Source organism: Electrona antarctica (assembly GCF_951216825.1).
Source record: "Electrona antarctica genome assembly, chromosome: 17".
Lineage (NCBI taxonomy): Eukaryota > Metazoa > Chordata > Actinopteri > Myctophiformes > Myctophidae > Electrona > Electrona antarctica.
In genome coordinates, this window is record NC_136798.1 from 36,208,741 (window position 1) to 36,236,023 (window position 27,283).

At 43.5% G+C, this 27,283-nt stretch overlaps 1 protein-coding gene across 1 annotated transcript in view; it reads left to right on the top strand.

Moving 5' to 3' along the window:
- The window catches only part of stxbp5a (syntaxin binding protein 5a (tomosyn)), a gene marked incomplete at its 5' end in the record, with an annotated part of 168,772 nt that overhangs the window by 135,062 nt on the left and 6,427 nt on the right, over positions 1-27,283 (top strand). The window contains 11 exons of the mRNA XM_079526402.1: positions 698-845; positions 2,002-2,069; positions 4,408-4,448; positions 5,103-5,323; positions 11,486-11,658; positions 12,120-12,245; positions 15,274-15,449; positions 19,465-19,527; positions 23,179-23,232; positions 24,195-24,245; positions 25,903-26,184. Coding sequence (XP_079382528.1) covers positions 698-845; positions 2,002-2,069; positions 4,408-4,448; positions 5,103-5,323; positions 11,486-11,658; positions 12,120-12,245; positions 15,274-15,449; positions 19,465-19,527; positions 23,179-23,232; positions 24,195-24,245; positions 25,903-26,184 — 1,403 coding nt within the window. The remainder of the gene's footprint in view (positions 1-697; positions 846-2,001; positions 2,070-4,407; positions 4,449-5,102; positions 5,324-11,485; positions 11,659-12,119; positions 12,246-15,273; positions 15,450-19,464; positions 19,528-23,178; positions 23,233-24,194; positions 24,246-25,902; positions 26,185-27,283) is intronic.

The window sequence follows — 27,283 nt, forward strand, 5'->3', positions numbered from 1 at the left end:
ACTCGATCTCTTGTCCACTAGTCCCTTCCTAACATTTTAGTCTAGTTTTTATTTGTTGACGAAATTGTCAGCATATTTAGTCTTAGTTTTAGTCATCATAGCTTAGTTTTCATTTAGTTTCCATTTCGTTTTTGTCAGTGAAAAAAGGTAGTCGACGAACATTTTTCGTTTTAGTTTTAGTCGACGAAATCAACACTGATGTTAACCCATTTAGACCTGAGAACTGATTCTACAAAATGTCTTCAAAATCATGACAGTTTTCTGTTTTCCGTTTCTATATCAGTGGTGCTTAAACTATTTCATGTCAAGCACCCCAAAATATATGTAATCGGCCACCGACCCCCATTTGAAAATGTTGTTCGAGGGACCCCCCCCAGAAGCAAAGATTTGAGTTAAAAACTGTGAAAGAATATATATTCAAAGATTTGCACACATTTTCACGATTTCTCAAAAACAGAAGATCTACAAGCTCGCAGCGCGGCACTCGGTGCCACGCTACGAGCTTGTAGATCTGCGTCTTAAATTCCAATCATCGTGATTATTCGCATTATAACTGGCTCATTCTTAAATAACATAACTTCTTATTTGGATGTTGCCTAACAAAAATAACAGAACATCTGAACTGCTGCAGAGTCACTCACTAATGAAGTGCCGATGATTGAGCCAATGTATGTTGCCGTCCTCTCCTGTTTCCCAGGTACCCCATATTCGAGAACCCCTATCCTTTGACAATTCACGAGTCTCCGGTGACCTGCTGTGAGTACGTTGCTGACTGCCCTGTGGACCTCATACCTGCACTTTACTCTGTCGGCTCACGGCAGAAACGACAGGGCTACAGCAAAAAGGTGACACATTTATTTGTCTGCACTGCCCCTTTAGATATTGTGGAAACCTCATGTATGTAAACAAAGTCTTTGCTTTTTCTGGTTTTAATCATCTTAGCAGATGACCTGTACTTTTCTTGAACTGTACCCAGTTCTACAAACTGTTTATAACATTTTCAATCAATCAATCAATCAAACCATAAGACAAGACAGGTGTTTTCGATGAATCTATCATGGTTAAAATGCAGTTTGACGTTACAATGGGTTTGTATAGGAAGGAATATAAAATATAATCTAAATACTGAATCCAGCAACTTAAAAGCTGTCTGGGGTGTCCGGGGGGGGTGTTCACAAACGCTTTATTCCCATCACATCCACCTATTATCCCTGCACTCCCGTGAAGCCAAATGGATTATCCACCTTGCAGTATGATCCCATGATCGTCACCCCTCTCCTCCGTCCGTCCGACCTCGTGTCTCATCTGTGACAGGTGCCCCCCCCCCCCCCCCCCCAGCCCCACCCCCAGAGCCATTCTCTCAGCCATTATGTATGCCGGTGTTCTTCTTTCCCCTCCTCCTGACTGTCGTCTTGTTCTGCCATTCTGTTGGAAATGTCATCTTGTTGCGACCCGGACCGCTGTTTTGTGAAGCAAAGGCCTGGCTGAGCCACCCGCCGGGAGAGGAGCTCTCTCATAAAGTTCACTGTGCTGAGTCATGCCGGTGACCTTTTGTATGTGTCAGCATACTTAAAGCCCCCTGCCGCAACGCACACGCGCACACACACACACGCATGCATGCACATGCCCGCACGCGCACGCACGTGCACACACACACACACACACACACACACACTGTACACGCTACTACACGCTACTACACGCCACACGGGATGTACTGTATGTAGGCTACTGTCAACTTCTCAATGGTTTTGACTTTGCCTGATGATGCTCTGCTGTACTGCTAAGAATCTGTTGTTCTCTCCCCCTTGCTTTCGTTCTCACTCAGTCTTATCCTGTGTGTGTGTGTGTGTGTGTGTGTGTGTGTGTGTGTGTGTGTGTGTGTGTGTGTGTGTGTGTGTGTGTGTGTGTGTGTGTGTGTGTGTGTGTGTGTGTGTGTGTGTGTGTGTGTGTGTGTGTGTGTGTGTGTGTGTGTGTGCGCGTGTGCGCGTGTTCAACCAGGAGTGGCCTATTAGTGGTGGAAACTGGGGTCAAGGCACACAAAGCTACCCAGAGATCATCATCACTGGGTAAGGCAACAATCACACCTGCACCACATAATCCTGATTGTTAATTATACAACAGGTAGTTCAGAGGAGGCAATTTGATTGGTCGAAATAGCTCTCTACCTGTGCTTCAAACGAGCATGATGGCACAAATCAGCTGTGCTGTGCAGTCCCTGCAGTAGATTTGGTTGAGTGGCTAGTACTAGCTAAGATAGGCGTGTGCACGGGACATTTTTGGTCGTAGTGGCTACATCTGTCTACAAAATTAAGATTTTTATCGAATATCTTAGTTACAATGAAATTGAATTGATGTGGGGGTTTTTTAAGGGTAACTGTTGTATAATCGCAAAATTACACTCGAGGTTGTGCGTTACCGTCATTAACACCCCCAGCCCAGGACGAAGTTCTTTGTCCTTTCTATTAGTAACGCCCGACGCCCAAAACGGATCGCATCGCTCCACAGCCTGGAAGCGCCTGTTGTGCAATCCTCGATGTTGCGCAAGAGTGTTGTCGATATACTTTAGAGTGGAGTGGCTATTGTTAGCTGCTACACACACATTCACAACAACATCCGGTCCGCCTGTAAAAGTGGTCCGTGTTTATAAATTGACTGGGCACTATAATGTAATGGATTAAATAACCCCGGGCAATTAAGGTGTTAATGGCACGCCTGCATTGCTGCAGGAACGAGCAAGTTCCGTAACGCACACCCTCTTGTGTAATATTGCTGAACACTGCCAAACTATTTCAGACCTTTGCGTATTTCCTCCATTTTGATGCCTCTTAGCCTCCACAAAGCTGTCAACACTGAGAAAACGAGAAGAGAGTAGCACGGAGAAATGCTTTTAAAACAGTGGTTCTCTCAATGTGGGGTCCATTTGGTTCCATATTAGTCTCAGAGTTGCAGGGGGTCCTTGAAAGTAAAAAGCCTGAGAACCACTGTTTTAAAGAGTACATGCACTCTAGAAAGTGACATTGAGGTACGGGTTCTGACCTGCCTGTGGGGGTGGCTGGTGGGTGGGGCAGGGTTAGGTTTTTCCTCTCTTCCTCCTCCCTCGGCACTCATCCCTCTATCCCCGCCAAATTACTATTCTGTCCATGTTTCTCTCTCTCTCTCTCTCCAAGGAGGGCACCTCAGTTATTCTCCCTCTGTCTGCCGATTCACTGTTCAGCTGAAATGGCAAAAAAGGAAGGTGCAGAGGAAGAGAGAGGGAGCGGAAATTATTGACAATGAAAATAGTGTTTTCTCTATAGTGACATGAGCATTGAAAGCAAGTTCACCGGCTTGTTATTTATAATTTAAGCATTTAACAAACGCTCTGAATCCAGAACAACCTACAGTAAGCAAGGAAAACACGAGAATGCATACAGTAGATGCATCAAATGCATAGAAATAGTCATCTATAGGATCACACAGTAGGTAAACCAAGAACCTATCATCAGTATAATATCAAAAATCTGTACATTGAAACTATACACACTATAGCATGCCAGGTCTGCAAATGACCTGGCATCTGTCGACATAACATGTTATCTAAATTACATTTTAGCCTTTGCATAAGCCTGCAAGGTCGTCAAGGCTAGGGCAAGTGCCTGAAGAGTGCTAGGGCAAGTGCCTGAAGAGGTGAGTCTTCAGATTACGGCAGAAGATTTGGAGTGAGTCTGCAATATAATATGAGAAAACTTTTAAGACCTGGTTATGTATTAGGCTGTGTGTGTCCCAACGTGTTTCTGCCAAGCTGAATATGGCGCTCGGCAAAAAAAACAAATGCTTCCAACCAAGTGCACGAGTTGAAAAATATTTCAGCGCTCTGCAAGCAGATATAAACGCCACACGTTTCGCGCAAGCACAAGAATGACATTCGCGACAAACAGCATCTTGTCAGGCTCTTGAAGTTTCCAAATATGCAACGCTCCCATTGTAAATAATTAAAAACTACACTCGGGGTAAACAGCAAGGCCCCTATACAGTTGTCACAATGTAGACTCACAACTCAATAGAGACTGAGGATAATGATCCCACTTTCATTCATTAGAACTGGGTGGAGATACACCAATTAAAGAGTTAAAAAGAATTGCATCGCAGAACCAATCCAAACTCTGGGTCGTCCTGCATGGGCAGTGACATGGATTTCAGAGAGCGTTTCCAAGCAGCATCTTAGCGGTTGCTCTTTCCACTGTTCTAGCACCTACTTAGCGTTTAGAAGTCCCCAGACAGTGAGACACATCGATAGCTGGAGATCTCCATTCACGTGGAAACGAGAGACTAGGCACAACTTGGTGTTTGACAGACTAAATTATTTCATCATTCCCCACACTCTGTTTTATTAATTGTCCTTTTTATGTCTCTCAAAACATGCAGGCATGCTGATGGAACTGTGAAGTTCTGGGATGCGTCTGCAAGTAAGTTTATGAAACAGGGATGTTGTATTAATTAAGTTAACCCATTTTGTTTGTAGTTTTCTGAAAAACTTCAAATATTTATATACAGTTGGGTGCCACCGATATTGTCCCTTATCATTTGACCCATTTAGGCCTGACCTCAAAAAAGCTCGTAGCGCGCCACTCGGTGGCGCGCTATGAGCTTGTAGATCTGCTATTTTTCAATAGCTAAATTATAACATAATGTTTAAAACACCAAAAGGGGTTCCCGCCCAAAATGGGTTAACTGTCCTTTTGCGCAGATCACGCAAACCTCAGCAAAAAGAAAAGGACAATATCGATGGCCTCCAACTGTAGCAGCATCAAAAAAGTTACACCAAAAGGGTTTCTGGAAGTATTGTTGTAGAAGTATTAATAATGCTATAATTACTGCACAAATTGTGTTTGTGGGAGCAGACTATCTCTGGCAATCTCACAATCACAATCACTTTATTTGTCATTTTCCCCATGTACTTACGTACATAAAGAACATGAAATACCGTTTCCCCTCAGTCACTTTCAGGTTGGCAATACACTGACACAGGCTAGTTACTAGCCTGTGTGCCAGTGCATTGTAGTTAGGCTAACCGCTAGCACAACTGTGTCCCTGGGTTGAAATGTGCATTACTTTCCCAGTAATGCTCCAGGTGCTGTACAAGCTGAAGACGGCCAAGGTGTTTGAGCGAAGTCGGGGCAAGGAGGAGAGGGGCAGCACGGAGGCGTCGGACGAGGACCCGTTTGCCATTCAGATCATGGCCTTCTGCCCCGAGAGCAGGATGCTGTGTGTGGCCGGGGTCTCCGGCAACGTCATCATCTACCGCTTCAGCAAGCTGGAGATAACCACCGAGGTGGTGCAGGTAAGTTAGTCACAACTCACTAACTTGGAATACACATGTGGACAGTCTCTGTAGTAAACTACAGCAAAGACTGCACTTCCTCCGACGTCTCAGGGTTCATGGTGTTGACCAAAAATGTATGTTAGTGTTATATCGAGCGGTCTTGGAAAGCCTGGTCAGATTTGGCATTACAGATTTGTTCAACTGAGGTCCAAATTGTTCAGATTGGTGCAGACTGCAGGGAAGATCATAGGGTCTATTTGTGAGCAGGCTACACTAAAACAGGCTAAAGAAATTGTCAGTGATGTTACCCGTGTTTTAAATGGAGAGTGTGTACTTCTGCCCTCTGGGAGAAGTAAAGGTACAAAGAACCAAAGTGAAAGATTAGATTAACCACACTGTGTACACTGTGTGTCTCTGTTATGTATTTTTGTTTGTCACTGATGTTTTATGTGTGGCTGCAGCAGGGGTGAAAGCCCAAGACAAATTTTCCCTCGTGGACAATAAAGTTTACCTTGATCTTGACCTTGACCTTGAGGTAGTGCAAAAGCCATTGCTTATTAAAGGATATATTTGGTTAGTTCTCATTGCAGTTACAGTTGGAGGCCATCGATATTGTCCTTTTCTTTTTGCTGAGGTTTGCGTGATCTGCGCAAAAGGACAGTTAACCCATTTTGGGCGGGAACCCCTTTTGGTGTTTTAAACATTATGTTATAATTTAGCTATTGAAAAATAGCAGATCTACAAGCTCATAGCGCGCCACCGAGTGGCGCGCTACGAGCTTGTAGGTCTGCTATTTTTGAAAAATCGTGAAAATATTTATTTCAGAAAACTGGAGGATTTAGAAGGATTTTTTAAATTTTGAGGTCAGGCCTAAATGGGTCAAATGAAGCCATTGCTTATTAAAGGATATATTTGGTTAGTTCTCATTGCAGTTACAGTTGGAGGCCATCGATATTGTCCTTTTCTTTTTGCTGAGGTTTGCGTGATCTGCGCAAAAGGACAGTTAACCCATTTTGGGCGGGAACCCCTTTTGGTGTTTTAAACATTATGTTATAATTTAGCTATTGAAAAATAGCAGATCTACAAGCTCATAGCGCGCCACCGAGTGGCGCGCTACGAGCTTGTAGGTCTGCTATTTTTGAAAAATCGTGAAAATATTTATTTCAGAAAACTGGAGGATTTAGAAGGATTTTTTAAATTTTGAGGTCAGGCCTAAATGGGTCAAATGATAAGGGACAATATCGGTGGCACCCAACTGTATGCAGTTACTTGGTGTGAATGGCTCTTCTTATAGGGTCAGAAATGGCACCTAAACATCCAACTGTCATATGATATTCATTGCACGATGGCATGAGTAGCAAAAATACTACAAATCTACACACTCACGATGCGTCACTTTTTGTTTTAAATCGTAAACATTAGAAAAAGACTTGCATGCCTATAATGCTATCAAAATAGGGGCACCCTGTTGAAAGTGGGTAAGTATGTAGGGGTATGTAGGGTTTATAATAACCATATTTGACCAAAGAGAATTATGAACAAGACCATGTGACTAAATGGATCCATACATTGGATCCATTGGAACATGTGGTCCTTTTTTTCCGTTTCCTGACATGTAACGGTATTGTACACATGCAAGGTCTCCACCCCGACACACACACACACACACACACACACACACACACACACACACACACACACACACACACACACACACACACACACTGTTACAAAGTCCAAGAGACATGACAGGCACGCTCCCAAAGCGCGTGCATGAGCGCGCCCCGCAGGCAGGTAGCGGGAGCGCGCCCTCCTTTCAATTAGTAGTCTAACAAAGTGACGCCAAGAGACTGTGACTTTGTAACACACACACACACACACACACACACACACACACACACATACACAGTACACACACACACACACACACACACACAGAGTTACATAAATCTGCCGAGTCAAAGGCAGTGCGGTTGCCATGCCAACAGACAAAGCCGTAAACGCACTAAGCTATCATTGTATTTGTGCCTTGTCAATGATGGCGAGCAGCGGGAGGGATGGGAGCCTGTGAAATGTGTTTAATGACGAGACCAAGGCCACACACACAACGAGCACGGTCACGTGCATGTGCACGGTCACGTGCATGTGCACGTGTCCTTTTCCATGCCCTATAGCTCTGTTACAGTGGTTCCCAAACTGACACACTGGTGTGTCGTGAGACTTTTGTGACAGCTCACATCATTATTTCAATATACCTGTACACGCATGTACATGTACACTATACAAAAAAAATCTGAATTATCATGTATTGAATTAGGTGTGTTTGTTTGTTTGTTTTTCCTTGGTCATCATACTTTACATAATTTGCATACACACACATTATGTCTATTTTTGAGTGGTGTAAACCACTCCTACAACTGGCTTTGTTCGTTTACGTGTCTGTCCGTACCAATTTTTTTTTGGTTTTTGCATGGTTGCTATGGTCACCCAGTTCACACATTGTGATTTCATTACGTCAGACATTACGTCAGACCACAGCTGATCAGTCTATATAAGACCTTACACCACTCAGTTCACACGGGTGTGATTTTTTATAGAGAGACAGACAGTAGGCTGACAGGAAATGGGGGAGAGAGATGGGGGAGTGACATGCAGTAAAGGCCGTCGGGATCGGGGGTCGAACCCGCGGCACACTGCCAGACTCGGACTACCGGCCAAGGTGCCTGGACCGCTGAGCCACGGCGCAGGCCACAATCCCATTAACTCTTAACGTAATTTGCCAAATACGAGATATTCTGTCTTATTCTTCCAAGGCTCAGAGTGCCAAATACGAGACAGACATCATTTTGTGTTTTCGGTAGATGGCGCTCTCCTCTAACCTATGAATCACCGTTTTTGAAACCAAGAACTAGGAAATCACGTGATTGCTAAATTACAGTTCCCATCCACTCCCATTCTAGCAGATTTTTTCACCGTCGTCGGCATCCACTCAGCGCCGAGTTCGCCTTTTTAATATAAATTGATTACGGTTGTTCTGGACGCGCTCATAACACTGGTTACAAAATGTATGTTTTTGGGTGAATTAAATAACAATCGCACCTGTTATATAGCAGTAATTCACTTCCTGGGTCTCGGTTTCCAAGTGAAACGGCTTTCAAACTAAGAGTCTTCGCCGTATTACGGTCCTGGAGTACCCTTTTCCAGATGGGGGTGTCGGCGGATAAATGAGTTTAGGCCCCGGACTTGGAGTGTCACTGTGTTAATGCATACACTGACACCACGGCGCGTAAACAGCGCCTCAAACTGTGACTCCGCCCACAAACGGGGGAAGTTGTGATTTGCGCTCGTTCACTGCAATGCAATTTGCGGCATTTTCAAAACAATATTGAGCAGAGTAGCGATTATCAAACGTATTTGCAATGCCATACGTTGAAAGATCTGTTGCCCGTGGACAAGGCACGCTACCTCCGCAAGTTAGATAGCATCGGCATAGATGTTTGTCCGTATGTGATTAAGGATTGGACCAAGTTGCATTGGCAGCCATAGAAAATTCTTACCCCAGGCTAAAACCAGATGTGACGTTTTTGGGCGTTCCTGTCTAGCGTGGTGTCAGTGTATGGAGCTTTAGAGCAGACCGGCGGGTGAGTCAAGTACCGAGGAGGCACGAGGTAGGCCTGGGATGGAGGAAAAGAAGCATGGTTGATTGGCACTGACAGTGTTTCTGTGGCCGGACCCCCAGGAGCTTTGTGTCCCAGACTGCACCCCAGTGAGTCCGTGCAATAGTGGGAAAAGTACTATATATTTTCTTTTTCTTAAGTATAAGTATCAATACTGCACTCCTGAATTAAAAATGTCCTTGAGTAAATGTACAAATGTACTGGCATCAAAATGTAGGCCTACTTAAAGTACCAAAAGTAGAAAGTATAGTCATTATGCAGAATGTCCCATTTCACAAGTTTTCAAAATGTATAAAAATCTTTTGAAAATAGCCGATCTACAAGCTCACAATGCGTCGCATCATCGCGACGCATTGTGAGCTTGTAGATCGGCTATTTTCACACGATCAAAGTTTTCAATACATTGTAGTGAAGTAAAAGTACAATATGTGTGTCTGAGAGAGAGGTAGTGGAGTAGAAGTTAAAGTTAAAGGAAATACTTGAGTAAAGTAAAAAATACCTCAAAATTGTACTTAAGTACAGTACTTGAGTAAATGTACTTAGTTAACTTTACACCACTGGGCACGAGGTAGGCCCGTACGGGATGGAGGAAGAGAAGCATGGTTGATTGGCACTGACAGGGTGGTTGTGCCTGGGACTGCACCCCCGTGAGCCCCCGTGCATGAATCCATGCCTGAATAGGAATTCTGGTGTGCCTTGAGATTTTGACTTAAAGGACCACTTCACCACTTTTCAACATCTCTTCATATAATTGGTCCTCACTAATGTTCATGATAAAACACCACCATTTTTTCCTACTCAGTCTGTGTCTCATAGGAGGGCTGTGGGCAGTTCGGACACCCGTCCACCAGTGACATCATCATTAGGCAGATTTTTTTTTAAAACAAGATTTGTTTTAAAATATATTTAGATTTTTATCATCGTGAGAACGATGGCTTCAACTTTTGCATTGCAACTTTTCAGGAAAAGAAAGCCTGCCGTTTCTATTAGCTTGGATTCACCATCGATGATGTCACTGGTGGACGGGTTTCTGAACTGCCCACAGCCCTTCCTATGAGACACAGACTGAGTAGAAAATAATGGTGGTATTTTATCATGAACAATAGTTAGGACCAATTATAGGAAGAGAAGTTGAAAAGGGGTGAAGTGGTCCTTTAAGTAATATTACACGAGAGAGGATGGTTTTCCTGAAAGGCAGTGGAGAAGTGCATGAATGACGTTAAACCACCCCCTCGAGTGTAATATTGCAATTATACAACAGTTACCCTTAGAACTTAGATAATCGCTAGAAAATAATCATATTTCTTTTAATGACAGATGTATCCACTACGACCACAAATGTACCAAGAAACTCGCTGGCCTAGCCACCCAGTCTGCTGCGCTCTGGGAGAACAGAGCATCTGATTCCTTTGTTTTGATTACAGTAGGTGTTCCATCATGCTCGTTTGAAGCACGGCTAGAAGACTGTCTCAACCAATCAGATTGCTTCCTCAAAATGACCTGTTGTATAATTCCCCCAATGGTGTGCCTTGTGACACAAAGTTTGAAAGGCAAACTCTCTACGGTGGGGTTCTGGTTCAGCAGGGCTGAGAAGAGGCTCTCCTAACATGATGGTTTCCACCTAATGATAACCTGGGAGAATTTATACGGCATGGAAGACTCGAGTGAGAGAACGTGTTACTTATAAGTTATGTAGACTTAAGGACAGCAGTGATCTAATTTAGACATTGAAAATGCAGATGAGCTTTTGGGCTACAGTATGTGTGTGTGAACATGGGCAGCAGTAAGTAGCCTTGAGGAAGCAATTTGCTGGTGTAGAATACCTCAGTATTAAATTAGTATCTCTGTATTGGAGAGCCTGGGTTGCCCTCAGTGGAAGCACACGTGTGCATGCACGCACACAGAATGGAGATTTTGTCCAAGCACTCCACATCATCCATATTACATTATGTGAACATTCATGGGTATCCTTCATTATGAGTGAAATGTTCTATTCTTATCCTTTGTAGAATTTCTGAGAAATAATGGTTTTGGCCTGGGAAATAACCCTTTATAATCCTCGCCATTTCATAATCTCCCCACTTGCTTATTAAGCCATTAAGACCAGATTCTACAAATGTCTTCTAAATCATAACAATTTTCTGTAAAACGGGCCATATCAGTGGTTACTGGTTCTCAAACTATTTCATGTCAAGGACCCCAACAATGATATGAGTTAAAACCGTTCGCTGGGAAAGAATATATATTGAAATATTTGCACACGTTTTCACAGTTAATTTATTTTTTGCAGATCTACAAGCTCGTAGCGCGACACTTAGTGCCGCGCTATGAGCTTGTAGATCTGCTATTTTTCAAAAGTTAAAGTTTCAAATCACGGTTAAAGTGGTTAAAAGCTGAGGCGACTGAGGCTGAGTTCCAGATCTCACACTTCTTCCTTTGTTGAACGTTGGCGTGAACGTTGCGCGCGCACGTGCGTGTGCTCGTCTTGTCTCTCCCCCCGCAGCTGTTAGAGGTGCGTCTGCAGTACGACCCGAACGACACGGAGTCTCCGGAGTGCGGCGGAGAGCAGACGCCGGTGTACGCCACCCCGGGGGCCTCCCCTCTGACGGGCGTGCCCCCCCTGCACCCTTCCACCAGCAGCAACAACTCCGACGGAGGCAACATGCCCTGCCTCAAGTAGGAACCAGCACATTATATGCACATGCCTGCACAGCCACACGCACACACAGCCACACAGCCACGCACGCACGCACGCACGCACGCACGCACGCACGCACGCACGCACGCACGCACGCACGCACGCACGCCTTCTAACGAAGCACCAAGGGAGCATACACTCCCAACACTCGTATCCAGAAGTCAAGAGTCTTGCCACAAGCACACTCACACAGTCTTAGTGCCTGCCTGGAGTGTCTCGTCACCCAACAAACTCACGCATGCATGCAAGCACACATGCATGCACGCACGCACACACACACACACACACACACACACACACACACACACACACACACACACACACACACACGCACGCACGTCTGGAGAGTGTAGCTGTACCGCTTTCATTCACTTTCAGAAATGCTAAGTCTATTTTTGGTGTCTTTGCCCTCCTCCCCTCCTTCCTCTGTCCTCTGCAGAGTGCGCAGCACCCCTCTGAAGCAGTCCCCGGGGTACCAGGTAGAGTTAGTGGTCCAGTTAGTGTGGGTGAGTGGAGAGCCTCCTCAGCAGATCACCTGTCTGGCCCTCAACTCCTCTTTTGGCCTGTGAGTACAGACGCCATTCTTAGCGTTGGTTTTTTCATCCGCCTTTCTAAGCCGATTCAGTGCAGAGCCATAGAGTTACGACAACTCGGTTCACTTCATTCGCACGAGTACATGAACCTCCACGTGACCGGGCTGTTTTCTGCCCCCTCAATGTCGCAACTCTGTCTATACTCTATGGCTCTGATTCAGTGTATTCAGATTTCCCCAGACGTATCGGTGGGCAGAGATGTAATGATCATGACGCGAGAACTAGTAACCAAATGGCGCATTTTCAACGGTTGTCCCGCCTGTTTCCAAGGTTCAAGGTTTCTTCTTTTGTCACACCAATATATGTCAGACACATAGAGGGATGAAAATGCGTTTCCCTCTCATCCATGGTGCAATAAAAAACAAGACAAATAAAAGTAACAGTAGTGCAACAGATTAAATGGCAATAAAGTGCAATGATAAAAATACCTGCAAGCCGTAACTGTAATGTTCCAATGCGGGGTTGGAGCCCCGGTTCCACAGCACCAACACTAACGTTTCTACTATTGAGCGTCATGGTCAACCAGGGGTGGTCCTACCTGACCTGTATAAGATATACATGTCTCAATAGAAGGCCAGGTAGACCAGCGACAGCCACCACATTTGTGTTAGTTGTTGTATTTATATAACTAGTCCTTACCCGTTCTGAATATATGGACAGACGGACAGACAGACAGACAGCGATCGCTAAATTATTAGATAGATCTATCATACAGACTGGTCGAATTAAGATTTTATTCAATCAGCTTTAAAAAGAGTGCAAACACACAAAAATGCTCAAAGTCGTACGAGTTGTCACACACGTTACCGCAGTGAAATTTGTTCTCCGCATTTGACCCATCTCTTGGAGCAGTGAGCCGCAGCCAAGGAGCAGTGAGCTGCAGCCGTGCCGCGCTCGGGAATCATTTGATGAATTGATTTGACCCCCCCAATCCAACCCATTGATGCTGAGTGCCAAGCAGGGAGGCATTGGGTCCCATTTTTATAGTCTTTGGTATGACCTGGCCGGGGATCGAACCCCGACCTCCCAGTTTCACTCTAACCACAAGGCCACTCTCTGGTCAACTGGCTTAACAGCTATGAGGATATCGCAATAATGTGGTGATGGCCTAGTAGTGAACTCAGTGTTTAGTGAGCTGGGCAACAAAACAACTGATCTGAAAGAAAATACATGCAACCCAGCGATGAACCTTGGCCAAATTATACCGCAACGTCGTGGTTCTGATACTACTTTTGTGTCTGCAGACACGCACACGTCCAAGAGCAAGAGCAACGTGATTTAGGAAAGACTGCTTTCATCGTTTACGCTCCAGAGTCCAGACAAATGGAAGAAAATCCAGGACTCTCTGAAACTGGACAAGCTGGTCTCTATAGAGTCATTTAAGGCACTACTTGAGGATGCAACACATAGCGACTGTACTTGTTTTTTGTAGCTCCAGTGTATTACCACTATGTCAGTATGTGTTCTTTTTAATATTGCACAGATAATGAAAAGAAGGTACTCGCACACTGTGGGCTCCGATGCTCGTGATGTGCCTTTAATTGCACAAAAAGGTTGACTGTGACGTTTCGAGCGCAATGCGCAAGCGCAAGTCAACTTCTTTGTGCAAATAAAGGCACTTCACAAGCATCGGAGCCCACAGTGTGCGAGTACCTTCTTTTCATTATCTGTGCATACTACTACTCACCGCTCAGCACCTGCCCAAGTTTGGCTTTGTACTTTTTTCTTTTTAATATTGCTCATCTATATTTAACCTTTATGTAAAATTGTGTTATTTGTTGTTTTGTATGTATGACCATGTTGTACTCAGGGTCCTTGCAAAAGAGAGCATGCTCTCAATGGTCTTCCCTGATTAAATGAAGGTCAATAAAAAATATAATAAAAATAAACTCGATACAAGCCACAATGTAACGACCTTCCAGACAAGATGGCAAGAAGCCATTGTTAGAAGAGGTCTACTATCGTAGTTATTGAATCTCGCATCAATTAATTATTCCTGTGCATTCTTCTCATAACTCTGAAGACCGCATAATGACCTTCAGTAAATTCTTTATCCAGGTTTATATTCTATTCTGCTTGCATTTAACAAACCTGCCAATGAACGTCACCTCAAGCTCAGGTCCTTTATGTTCCCATAGTTATACAGGGTGCTGGGTAGCGACAGATCACTGCTCAAACAGAGCATACACTTTTCTATAATAGCACGTTTGCGGTCAGCGTTACTTGTATGCGCATAATCTAACAGTACAGTAAAAACATTCACAAAAAACGGGAGGTGCACATAATGTCAGTGCAGACACAAGGTGGTGACGAAATAATAGTGACCCCCAGTGGACCCTCGCGGCTGTGCGGACACACGCATGTATAATTGGCCTCAAGTGTTTTAGTCCGAGGTCAGTAAGCAAAGGTCCTCCTTATTCAAGCAGCCATAGGGGTTGGATTTAGCCTTGATGTGCAGTACATTCCCTTCTTCCAGCCCAGGTCAATGCTAGACCGACACCTGTGGCCATTTCAACACAACGTATATGGTCTGCCAAGAGAACCATCAGCCTCTCTGGAACCTCTAGCTTCTTGCTGCTCCAACTGTGACATAGAACCTGTAACTTAGATAGCATTTTATCTAGACATAGCACTCTATAGTGTGTACGCAATAGTTTCATTATACAGATATTCCACTGTTAGGTTCCTAGCTTACGTATGATTCATGATGACTATTTTTGATGTATTATCATGTTTTTGTTCTTGCTTACTGTAAATCGCTCTGGATTAACCACTTAAACCCCAGCATCCATATTGTGGGCACGACACAGAGCCCTGAGGGACTCCGCTTAACCACATGGGGTTTAAGTGGTTAAGAGCGTCTGCTAAATGCCTAAATTGTAAACCGTAAACTGATCTCATTTCCCTATTGTTTTTTCTCTTTGGCTCATTTCATTCTCTACTTTGGTCCTTGTTTTGTGTCGCCCACCTCCACCCCTCTTTGCTACTTGGTCTTCACAGCGTGGTATTTGGCAACAGCAGCGGTCTAGCGGTGGTGGACTACATCCAGAAGGCAGTGCTGTTGAACCTGGGGGTGCTGGAGTTGTACGGCTCCGGCGACCCCTTTAATAGGCAGCCCCGGTCGCCGCGCAAGACACGACAGCCCTCTGGAGGGAACAAGGCAGAGCAGATAAGAGGTAGATGTTGGGATATGCTTCTCTGCTGTACAGTTGGGATTGTTCGTTTCTTATCCTGCACATTCCAGGATCACATCACACGGCACAGTAGAACGTTCTCAGTTTGCAACCTCTTTTGAGCCAAATGTGATGTCTTCAAAAGACAAATGACTCCAAATCCGTGGCCCATTTTGAGGGATATAGTTCATGTTCCAAAAAACCTTTTGGTAATTTTATCATCTACTCAGGCTTTTGTGAACAACCCGGACAGTGTTTAAGTTGCCCGATTCAGTAATTTGATTTTTGATATTCATTGTAGCTGCCCCGCCTCCTTCCTATACAAACCCATTGTAACTTCAACCTCCATGTTACATTCATCGAAAACACCCGTCCTTGTTTCTGGTGACTGATATTGTCCTTCTAATAGTGAAGAGTGTGTTTTTTTAATTACTGTTTTATTTTTATTTTTATTTTTATTTTTATTTTTATTTTTATTTTTATTTTTATTTTTATTTTTATTTTTATTTTTATTTTTATTTTTATTTTTATTTTTATTTTTATTTTTATCCTGAATCGAGCAACTTAAAAACTGTCTGGGGTGTTCACAAAAGCCTGAGTATAGACGATGAAATGACCAAAAGTATTTGTGAAAGTGAAATCTCCCTTTATGGTTGGGGTTGGAGAGCTACAGTAGGTTGCTCCTGTGAAGTTATGGTTGGGGTTAATTGTGTTGATTCCACCTTTGAATTGTGTCCATATAATAACAGCCAACAGTGGAACTGCATTGCTCTGCATAGCCTCAGCTGTGTATTTATACTCTTGGTCACCTGACTGCCAGTAAAGATTTGACAACACTAATCGCACTAATTCTTCATTGGATCTGGATTTAGTCATTCTCTTTCTTGCTTACTCCCACATTCTATCTCCCAATCTCCCATCTCCCAATCTCCATCTATTTCTCTGTCTGTCTGTCTGTCTGTCTGTCTGTCTGTCTGTCTGTCTGTCTGTCTGTCTGTCTGTCTGTCTGTCTGTCTGTCTGTCTGTCTGTCTGTCTGTCTGTCTGTCTGTCTGTCTGTCTGTCTGTCTGTCTGTCTGTCTGTCTGTCTGTCTGTCTGTCTGTCTGTGTGTGTCTCTCTCTCTCTCTCTCTCTCTCTCTCTCTCTCTCTCTCTCGCTCTCTCTCTCTCTCTCTCTCTCTCTCTGTTTCTGTCTCTCTCTCTGTCTGTCTCTCGCTTTCTCTCCATGGCGACACGCTGTGAGCTTGCAGATCAGCTTCTTATTTTGTTTTTTCTATATTTGAAATGAGGTACAATTTGGGAGCTCATGGTTTCCGAGAGCACAGTGCTAGGACCACCTCCTGAGCAGGGCCCCAAACTCTTTGAAACCGAGCCATTAGCCTTCAAAACCAGAAGAACCCTGTGTGTGTGTGATATACGTTCGATGGGACTTGGTTATTGTAGTGGAGAATAGCCAGAACACACACACACACACACACACACACACACATACACACACACACACACACACACACACACACACACACACACACACACACACACACACACACACACACACACACACACACACACACCCAGCCCTTTTTTTACACACCCTGCCTCTGCAGCATCACTGTAACAGTGACGGATGGCACGAGGCTACAGTGCTTAGTATGGACACACTGCCACCCTGTGTTTCATTTGGGCACTGCGGGCCCGGCGACAATGTTCCAACGATGCCGCAGTGTCGTCGTCGTGAATGCGTGACTCTCGTCCCTCAGCAACGGCATGATGGATGATGATGATGTGTGTTTGTGATAGAGGCATTTATTTGTTGATATGTGTCATGCATGTGTGCAAAAGGCACTCAGGCAGGCGCACACACACACAGACGCACACACGCACACAGCATCTGGTGTCATTGACTGGTAAGCAGTGGGTTGGCACCTGTCAGAGTTCCGTTGGTATAAGCAGTAATCAGCAGGCCAGCTGTGACGCTCTGCCGACGGAGGCCGCTGTGAGGCTTTCCGCATCACAGGACGATGTCACACATACATGCACATGCAGACACATGCACGCACACACACACACACACACATGCACGCATGCTTATGAAAGGGAGGAATTCACAAGAGCAGACATCAAATCTTATTACCAGTAGCTATCCTCAAACCACCTGGCATTTCAAAATAAATGCATCTGATTCTTGACAAACACGGTGGTACAGTAATTAGCAGTTAATCGTAGTGATTATGTGTTGCTTTAGTTTATGCTTTGATAGCCTAGTAGCAAGAAACTGAGGAAGATATGAAACACGAGTCTCTCCAGCCAGCTTGAAATCTGGATGTTTCAATTAGCGTATTAGCCTGATTTATACATAAACTTACTGTAGTTTTTTTGCATAGCGTCACAGTCAAGTCATGCCAATGTTAAACACAGACAATAGACGATCTGCATGCGACGTGCCGCTGGTGTGCAGCAAGATGCGCAACCAAGTGTATCAAATGAAGTGGTCGACGATGACATACTATCCGCTCATCCACCGCAGTGCCTGTCAAAGTGGGGTCCAGCCAGGGATCCTCTGGGTTCCTTGAGGGGGTTTCAAATGGCCCCTTATACAGGTCTGTACCTCTGAGAGTGTATCGTGGTACACTGTTTGAACTGCTGATCTACTGGCACGCCCTACACACACACACAACGAGGCAAGACAAGAAGTCAGACTTTCAAAGCATGAAAGATTTCACTCGAGTAAGGAGCCAACTGCACCTGCATGTCAAATGCAACGGAAACCCAGTCTGTCTCAAAGAACAACAAGGATTTAGAGCTTATATTCTGTACCTCCCTAAAGCATGTCACATAAAGTCAGATAAAGACATACAGTGGCTACTGTTTTAGGGCAGTGCTAGACACTTACTTACTTACCTGTACATGTAGTAAGAACGTTGCTTTACTTACTTACCTGTACATGTAGTAAGAACGTCGCTTTCAAGCCGAGATGCAAATCTCGCAAACATTCTACAGTTGAGAATGACTTCCCCTCTTGTGTGTTCTGTGCAGTGGTGGAAAGTAACTTTTTACTGTACAATTTTGAGGTATTTCTACTTTACTTGAGTATTTCCATTTATGCGACGCGTTGTGAGCTTGTAGATCTGCTATTTTCAAAATACTTTTAGGGGACATTCTGCATAATGAGTACTTTTACTTTTGGTACTTTAAGTACATTCCGATGCCAATACTTTTACTGTATTTTTACTCAAGTACATTTTGAATTCCGGACTTTTACTTGTAACGGAGTAGTTCTACATTGCGGTATTGATGCTTTTACTTGAAGTAAAACATTTCAGTACTTTTTAGTTAGTTAGTTAGTTTCATTTATTTGTCCACGTATGGAAATTTGTCTTCGGTCTCAACAGTAAAAAACAAACAGTTACAACAACAGCAACAACACTTAACACAATTATTTTCTCATGGCAAAACAAAAAGTGCAGGACAACAGTGTCAAATACATTGGAAAAACAAACACATCTAGCGAGACATGGTATCATTTAGTGCCTTAATGGCATTTGGTATGAAGGAATTTTTAAAAATGTTACGGTTAGCTCTTGGCACTTTGTACCGTCTACCAGAGGGAAGTAGCTCGAACTCCCTGCAGAGTGGATGAGAGGGGTCGTTTGCTATCTTGACAGCTTTTTTTACGAAGTACCTACTTGTAGATACAGCCTAATTGTTGCTGTCTCTTCCCAATGATTTTAGATGCTAGGTTTACTATTCGCTGCAGCTTGCCTCTTCCTTTTACATTTAGATTTCCATACCACATTGCCATGTCAAAATCAATCAGTTTTGTCAGTCAAAATCAGGTTTTTATAGACCGTTTCCATAATATGCTTGCTCACTCTAAATGAGTTGAGCTCGCGTAGTAGATGGTTGGTTACAAGTTTAAAAAATCTGGTCAGTATTTTCACTGAAATTGAGTTTGCTGTCAATATATGTGCCTAAGTATGTGTCTACTACCTCCACTACACCACTGGTTCTGTGTTTCCAGGTCTGTGTGACATCAACGAGGGGTCTGCCACGTCAGAGGACCACTGCAAGTCCCCCACCTCAGGTAACCTGTCCTTCAGAGATGTAAATGTGCACACATTTTCACGATTTTCCAAAAATTGCAGATCTACAAGCTCATAGTGTGGCACTCGGTGCCACGCTATGAGCTTGTAGATCTGCTATTTTTCAACAGCTAAACTTCAAAATAATGGTTAAAGTGGTTAAACGTGTACTGTGTACAAAAGCATGGAATACGGATGTGTATATTACAGGAAACTCCCGTTAAACTTTCCAACAAACTCCGGTAAACTCCCGAATTGTACCATCACACCTGTATATTACTATACAGGTGTACATATTACTGTACTTGAGGTTTACGGGCAAATCTAGTGCCCATAATTGCCCGTTAACTCCTCTTTTCACGCAGTGAAATATATATTACCTTGATTAAGACAGACAGACAGACAGTATATATTTTTATACCAGCATTATATTTTTCAATTTAATAACATTTTGATCTTAAAAGGAGAGTTTGTTCGAACAGGATGTGTAGGCTTGTACTTTTTTGCAGTATTTCTTTTTAGTATTCCTCTTCAAGATGTAGGAACAGTTGGAATGCAACATTATAGTCCTTTTCCAACTTACAGGGTGGTTCAATAGAATGGAATGCAATACATTTTATCTGAATCTTTTTCCAATATCCTGGAATAGGAGATGTTAGCCATAAACTCACTCAACGGCAGTCACTGTGATGATGCCAGCTTAGAATTTTAAAGTGAACTGAGCGCTAAAACAGAAACAGCAGTCTGGAAGGTATTCAAACTATAAGTTTACACATTATTTACACGCTATTCAAACACATTTTCCCAGTATCATTCTGTGATTTGCCAAGATGTGAATTAGCTGTGGTCTAGTATTTCATCCTGAAGGCAAACTTATACTTTGTCACACAACCCTTTCGTATAAGCGTTACTCGACTAAAGGCCGGCGGACCTTGTTAATCAGTTGGACATTTATAGCTGCCTGTGTGTGTGTGTGTGTGTGTGTGTGTGTGTGTGTGTGTGTGTGTGTGTGTGTGTGTGTGCTCCACTGTGGCACATTGTCTAGTATATTTCCTAGAAAAGGAACTTTCATCTCAGACGAAGTGATCACCAGGATATGTTCAAAATAAGTTGGCATGCATAAAAGACCCGTCTGATTCTTGCCTAGCACCTAAACATCACTTGGCCTGAACGTCTGACCCTTCCAGCACCAGAGTGTTGCAGCACTGAGGCACTTTAAATAAGATGCTTTCTTACTTACTATTATTCTAAGACAGTTAGGCTGAGCTCACACCTTTACTGCGCTTGTTGGATGAATGTTGTGTAGTGTCATGGCCGCCCCAATGCATTTCCAATGGAGGTCACATGGTTTGACACAACATTGTGTTGTGTGAGGGGGAGGGGAGCAGTCGAAACACAGCTGAAAGCCATACAACAGACCATGTGACCTCCATTGGAAATGCATTGGGGGCGGCCATGACACTCACAACAAAAATCAGTGTTGCGACCGTGTGAGCTCAGCCTTAGTGTGTCAACGTAATGAGACGGCATAGATCCGGCATAGATCCGGCATAGATCCATTTCTTTATGGGATGCTTGGCATTAACATGGAGTATATATCAATAAAATATAATGTTTGAGAGAAGTTCAGACAGAAAACCAGGCGACTGTGTCTGGTGCCTCCAGACTTTGGTCTGCATTCTTCATAGTCGAGATGCAGTCGATGAGATCTCAGCGTGTGCCTCTCTCTAGCTTTAGGGGGTGATCACACTGAGACACGTCGCTACGGGCACAGACGCTTCGAAAACGCCTTGTCAGCACGGGCAAAACTGCGCGGTGTACCTGTGGGGCAGACCCGCCGTGCGTAACCAGACGATCAAATAATGAATCGGTGGGGAAAAGAACATCAAGCGGACAAAGACAGTGCAAACTGCATTTGACATCCTCTCTCCCGTTTCTACCACATCTACAGTACCGACATCTAAACTACTTCTACTGAATTAAAAAAGTTTGAGAGTACATCTAAAACTGCTAGAAAACTCTCAAAGGCCTCACTCAGACCTTTACTGCACTGCATTGCTGTTGTGAGTGTCATGGCCGCCCCAATGCATTTCCAATGGAGGTCACATGGTCTGTTGTATGGCTTTCAGCTGTGTTTCGACTGCCCCCTCCCCCTCACACAACACAAAATTTGTGTCAAACCATGTGACCTCCATTGGAAATGCATTGGGGCGGCCATGACACTACACAACAACAGCAATGCAGTGCAGTAAAGGTCTGAGTGAGGCCAAAGCGGTAAGAAAGGGGCACATGCAAGCGGGCGTACCCTAGGAAAACAAGGTTTTTTTTTGGTGACTTTTCTGGGGTCTCTGCATGATTGGCCGCTCAGACATTTTTTTTTAAATATATGTTTATAAGTTATAGAGTTATAAAGAGTTACGAAGTTGTGAGAGTGACACTTTTTTTCCCTTCACATCACAAAGGACAGGCAGGGAAAACACATCCCCTCCCATGTGGTTAGGCAGAGTGACCAAGAGTGATCCATTTGACCACCAGCCCTCCCATTCTCCCTCCCACCCTCCGATCTGGGGGAGGCAAAGACAAAAGTTAAAAATGAAAATAAAATAATGAACAACATAGCATACATGTGGAAATGTTAATGTTAGACATAAGGGTGTTAAAATAAATGTTACTGCTGTGATTAGTGCACAGAATTAAAGAGTTTAGCTTAGTTTGTTTTTCTACTCTACTGTATGTTGTATAAACTGATGACTTGATCAGGTTTAAGTGGTTACATTTTAATCACTTACACCTGATTACTTACCGACCTACTTATTTATACTTAACATAAAAGTTCAGAATGTTTTCGCCTATACATGTCCAAACGAGGTTGAAGCCAGGTTGAAAGTGGTTAACAAATTATCACCAAATACTGTACTTGAACCCTAGCAGCCCTATTCTGTGAATATTCTGCAAAGAGAGGCGAACATTTGGCAAACATAGCAGAACCACAAGCTCACAACATATTGCAAGCGTGACGCTTGTAGGTGTGCAGCTTGTCGGTTATCTTCAGCAAAGACAAAACAACTGTTTTGATATAGAAAATAAAAAAATAGTTTAAACTCACTCTTGCCACTGTGCGTGACGCAGTACCTTTGTTTATGTGATGTTGATCTAAGAGGATAGCGCACCAGAAGTCAGAGCGCGGCGGTTACGAGAAAAGTCATTTATCGTTAAACCTACTGTATACAAAACCAGAGAGCACAGTGTGTAGTTTAACCCATTCAGGCCTGACGTCGAAATTAAAAAAAAAAAAAGTTTTCTAAATCATGACAATTTTCGGAAAGATTTGAGGCACATTTTAACGATTTTTCAAAAATAGCAGGCCTACAAGTTCATAGCGCGCCACTCGGTGGCGCGCTATGAGCTTGTAGATCTGCTATTTTTCAATAGCTAAATTATAACAATGTTTAAAACACCAAAAGGGGTTCCCGCCCCAAAATGGGTTAATGGTTAATGTGGTTAAACGCTAACGTGACATGGATGCGTTCCAGGTCTCAATGGATTAACTCTGAATAATGTCATGGTAAATGGTGGTATTCATCTTGCTAGTGTGGTACAAGCCCCAGGATGTTTCTAACGGCACATCTACTTTACTTCCCCACCCTCAAAAGTGTTGATGTCAAACAGCAATCTACAGCAGTTCTACAATGGAGGTGGTAGAGGAGGTAAGGTGTTGTAGAACTGTTGTAGAGAACCTTGTCTGTCCACCGTTTCATGGTTAGCAAAGTAGGGAGACGAAATAGACTAGAATAAATGCACGAGCACAAACCACACTTTTACAAAGTTAGGCGCACACACACTGCATGCTACATGTATGTAGCACGAGTGTCACATTATAAATGTGCCTGAGTGTGACATTTGTTGTGACCTGCTGCAAGAGTTCCCCTGTCTTCACCGTGAGTCACATGATTGGCTGTCTGTCTACACTACAGTCTGTACGTTGTATGATGATGTCACAAAGCTGAGAGTTTCAGTCAATTGTCGAACCGCACCAGTGTTTTGTCTACCTCTAGTCGGAGTTGAGGAACTAGGTTGCTCTAGACATTTCAGTCACAAGCAAATCAATATTAATAGACCTACATTTGAATAACTCTTTTTTTTTTTAACTAAAGGTCGACTTGAAATAACCTGACCAGTGCCTTTGACTGTCTTTTCCACTGTCTACTTCCATCCTTGCTCACTTCCTGCTTCCTACTTCCTACTTCCTGTTCCCTGTTCCCCCTGTTTCCTCGTCCATGGTGCATGCTCCTCTGGCATGAGGGCCCTCCAGTCCTGAATGACCTTTGACCCATTCTGTTTGATGCGTCTCACACTCCTCTCTTCCAGGGCAGTGCGTATGCGGCCAGAGCTTTACCTCCTTTGTTCTGTCTGTCACAGCATGCCTCGGTGATTTACAGGGTTGTCTTTACGCAGTGTCTCCCCGTCTGTGTAAAGCATTTTCGCTTCTCTGTAGTCGTTGAAGCAGATCCCCAGCCCAGTTACTGTATTGCAAAGCTTCTTGTTTGTTTTGTGTACTTTTATCTTCTTCATGCACAACCCTTATGGAGTGGTAGTTAGCTAGCTTTGCATGGCATCTTGTATTAGAGTAGATGTCTGTTTGTAAAGAGGGGTGTTCTCTTTTTTCCAGCAAGGATGTCACGGAAATTAAGTTTGCCTACTGAGCTAAAGCCAGACTTGGGTAAGCCTTAACTTCGTGTTTACAAAAAAAAAGGAAAGAAAGAAAAACATTGTGTGAAATTGTTCTATTCACCCCAACTGGACTTCACCACATTACATCAGTCTAATAATATAAAGGTTGATATGAACCTTACAATTGTTGGAAATTTTGGAAAGTTCCACAATTCCACAATGAAATCAGATCTTACTTTAGCTCGACAGTGTAGAGCCTACTGAAGACACCCTGCCGATTTAACGTCAAAAAATGTTTTCATTTCAAAATGTAACAAATCTGATCTCGACCTGAAATATCGAATCTTATCTGGACTCTGCATTCAATGTAATGTGTCCCAGTGTACGTTGAATTGATCTCAAGGACGTCTGTTCTTTGACAGTGGGGTGTTCTACTCTAGGTGCCTAGCTAAACTGTCCTGCGCTTCATCTCACCACAGAGCCTTCCATACTGTCTGCCCCTGTCTTCCTCCGTCTCTTTGCTCTGGGTTCTTTTAAAATGTGTCAAATAAAAAAAAATAAAAAAAGAATCTGTATACATTTCTCTCCATTTAGGTGACAGACATAAAGACCTCTCAATTCGATCCACTGAAAGTACATCTAGCTTTGTTTTTGTATTGAAGATTCAAGAAACTTCAAAGGAAGGTTTTTGAGGGGTGAAATTAAGTGCCAAAAGGTTCACAATTCTTTGTACTTTTTTTTTCCAATTTGTACTTTGTACAAATTGAACGGTTGTTTGGGTAGGCTGTTGTAATGCATTTTAAACCCTACTGTTGGCACTGCTACACAAGAGTCAAACTTGAAGGTTGTAAAATCAAAGTGACAAACATTTCCCAGGGGTCTGTGCTTGGTTTGCCAAGTCTTCCTGTCCATTTGCCAAATAACAATTAATATCACATGCGCTCCATCTGTCCCACAGATAAAAAAACAACCATGCCTTTTATATATTTACATTTACCTTGCAACTGGAACCTAACGTTCTTTGGGATTATTCTGTTTGTAAGGAGATAAAGTCATTGCATCACCATTTTCAGTGCCATATTAACTAAGCCACATATGGTCATAAACACAATATGGCTGCCTGTTTCACAGCTGGTATAATTAGGCCCAGAAGGCACGTTACATTTTGTAGAAGTTTTGGAAATGTCTGTTCATTGTTGCTGCTCACTTGAGGGCACATCAAATGTATGTATACGTGTATTGACCATTAACTCTTAACCTGCTCATTGTTTTTATATGTTTTCAAATATTATTTGAATTTGTGCCTTGAATTTTTGTCATTCATCTGTGTAATCAATGTTGTTTTTCCACAATTGTGTAAATGTATAAATCCTCTACGTCTGTCCTGTGCAGGGGCGCTGGAATATAGCAAGGGGGCCTGATGTTCTGGGGCGTTCTTTGCACGCGCAAACTTTTGGTTTGGTCTAATTTGGTTTAAAAATTTGTTATTTAGCATACTACTTTACATACTACTTTACTCCCCAAAGTTAAATACATTAGTTGTAATAGATATATTTGTGTATATATAGAAAATGTAAAAAAAGAAAAGAAAAAAAAAGTCTTCCCCACCACCAGGGGGTGCTGCAGCCCCCTCAGCCCCCCCCTCCAGCGCCACTGGCTTCTCGCTGTGTGCGGGTGCTTTACCTCTCTTTGTGTTCTCCGTGCTGTCCTCCTGTCCGTGTGTCCTCCGCGGGGCGCTAACCCACTAGACCACCGGGACAACTCGTTCAGCCGCTCGCGCTCCTCCAGCGTCACCAGCATCGACAAGGAGTCGCGCGAGGCCATCACCTCCTTCCACTTCTGCGACACCTACGCCCGCAAGGGGGATGGCGCGCTGACGCCCTGCCTGTACGTGGGCACCTCCCTGGGCACGGTGTTGGCCGTGACCATCACGCTGCCCCCCGCTGGCGAACAGAGGCAGCTGCAGCCTGTCATCGCTGTGCCCAGTGGTATGTTTGGAGGGACCGATGTAGGCCAGTCAATCTAAGGCAGGGGTGGGCAACTTTGAGGATGTAGAGGGCCACTATGTCTCCACACTCACGTCTCCACACTCACTCCAGATGGGCCACATGCATATTTTTGTTGTAGCAAAAATAGCCGATCTACAAGTTCAAAACGCGTTTTGAGCTTGTAGATCAGCTATTTTTGCTATATTTGAATTCAAATCCTGAATATTTTTTTGCTATTTTTTAATTGGAATCCTGAAAAGTAAAATTTTTATACCATTTAATACCAGTAATTAACTTTTTTTTGCTACATATATAGACTTAAAGCGTAATTAAAGTGGGTCATGTTTGGAATTGCAACAGCTGAAATATATCAGTATTCTGATATTAACCTGTGGGCCGCATTAAGTGATAGTGTGGGCCGCATGTGGCACCCGGTCCGCCAGTTGCCCACCCCTGATCTAAGGTTTGAACCAAAAGAAATTGCAATAGTAGTCGTTCAATGTTTTTTTTATGATTCTTTAGGGTCATCCAAAAAACATTAAAAATTGTCAATGAAATAATTTGTGGTAAATTCAGGGGTTGAAAGTTGGGAACCCAGACGTTTTTAGCTGCCTATGCCATACAAAGCATAGGTGGACCCCAGGCTAGGGTACCATTAACAACCTATATATTATTATTATGCTTTAAGTAGCATGTGATGTGTCAAACTAGGGGGGTTTTCATGATTCTGAACCCATTCCAAGCATTATTCTTTTGGGTCACACCCCTTTTTAGATTGACTCGCCTAATGGGAGGGAAGGTGAAGAATTTAGGCATTTAGCAGACGCTCTTAATCCAGAGCGATTTACAGGTGTTACTGTGTGCAGACCTGGTCAGCTCCTGTACAGTTAACTTCACACTAACACAAAGAAACACCGAAATCAGTGGCTTTCAACCAGTGGGCCGAGGACCACCAGTGGTCCTTGAGGGGGTTCCAGGTGGTCCCCGGCTAAATGTTGGTAACCAAATGGACCCATGCATTACTTAATTTACAAGAAGTCTACACAATTAGACAATGTAAAATAATTGTTATTTTGATCGTTTGCCTGTTGTCTCTCCT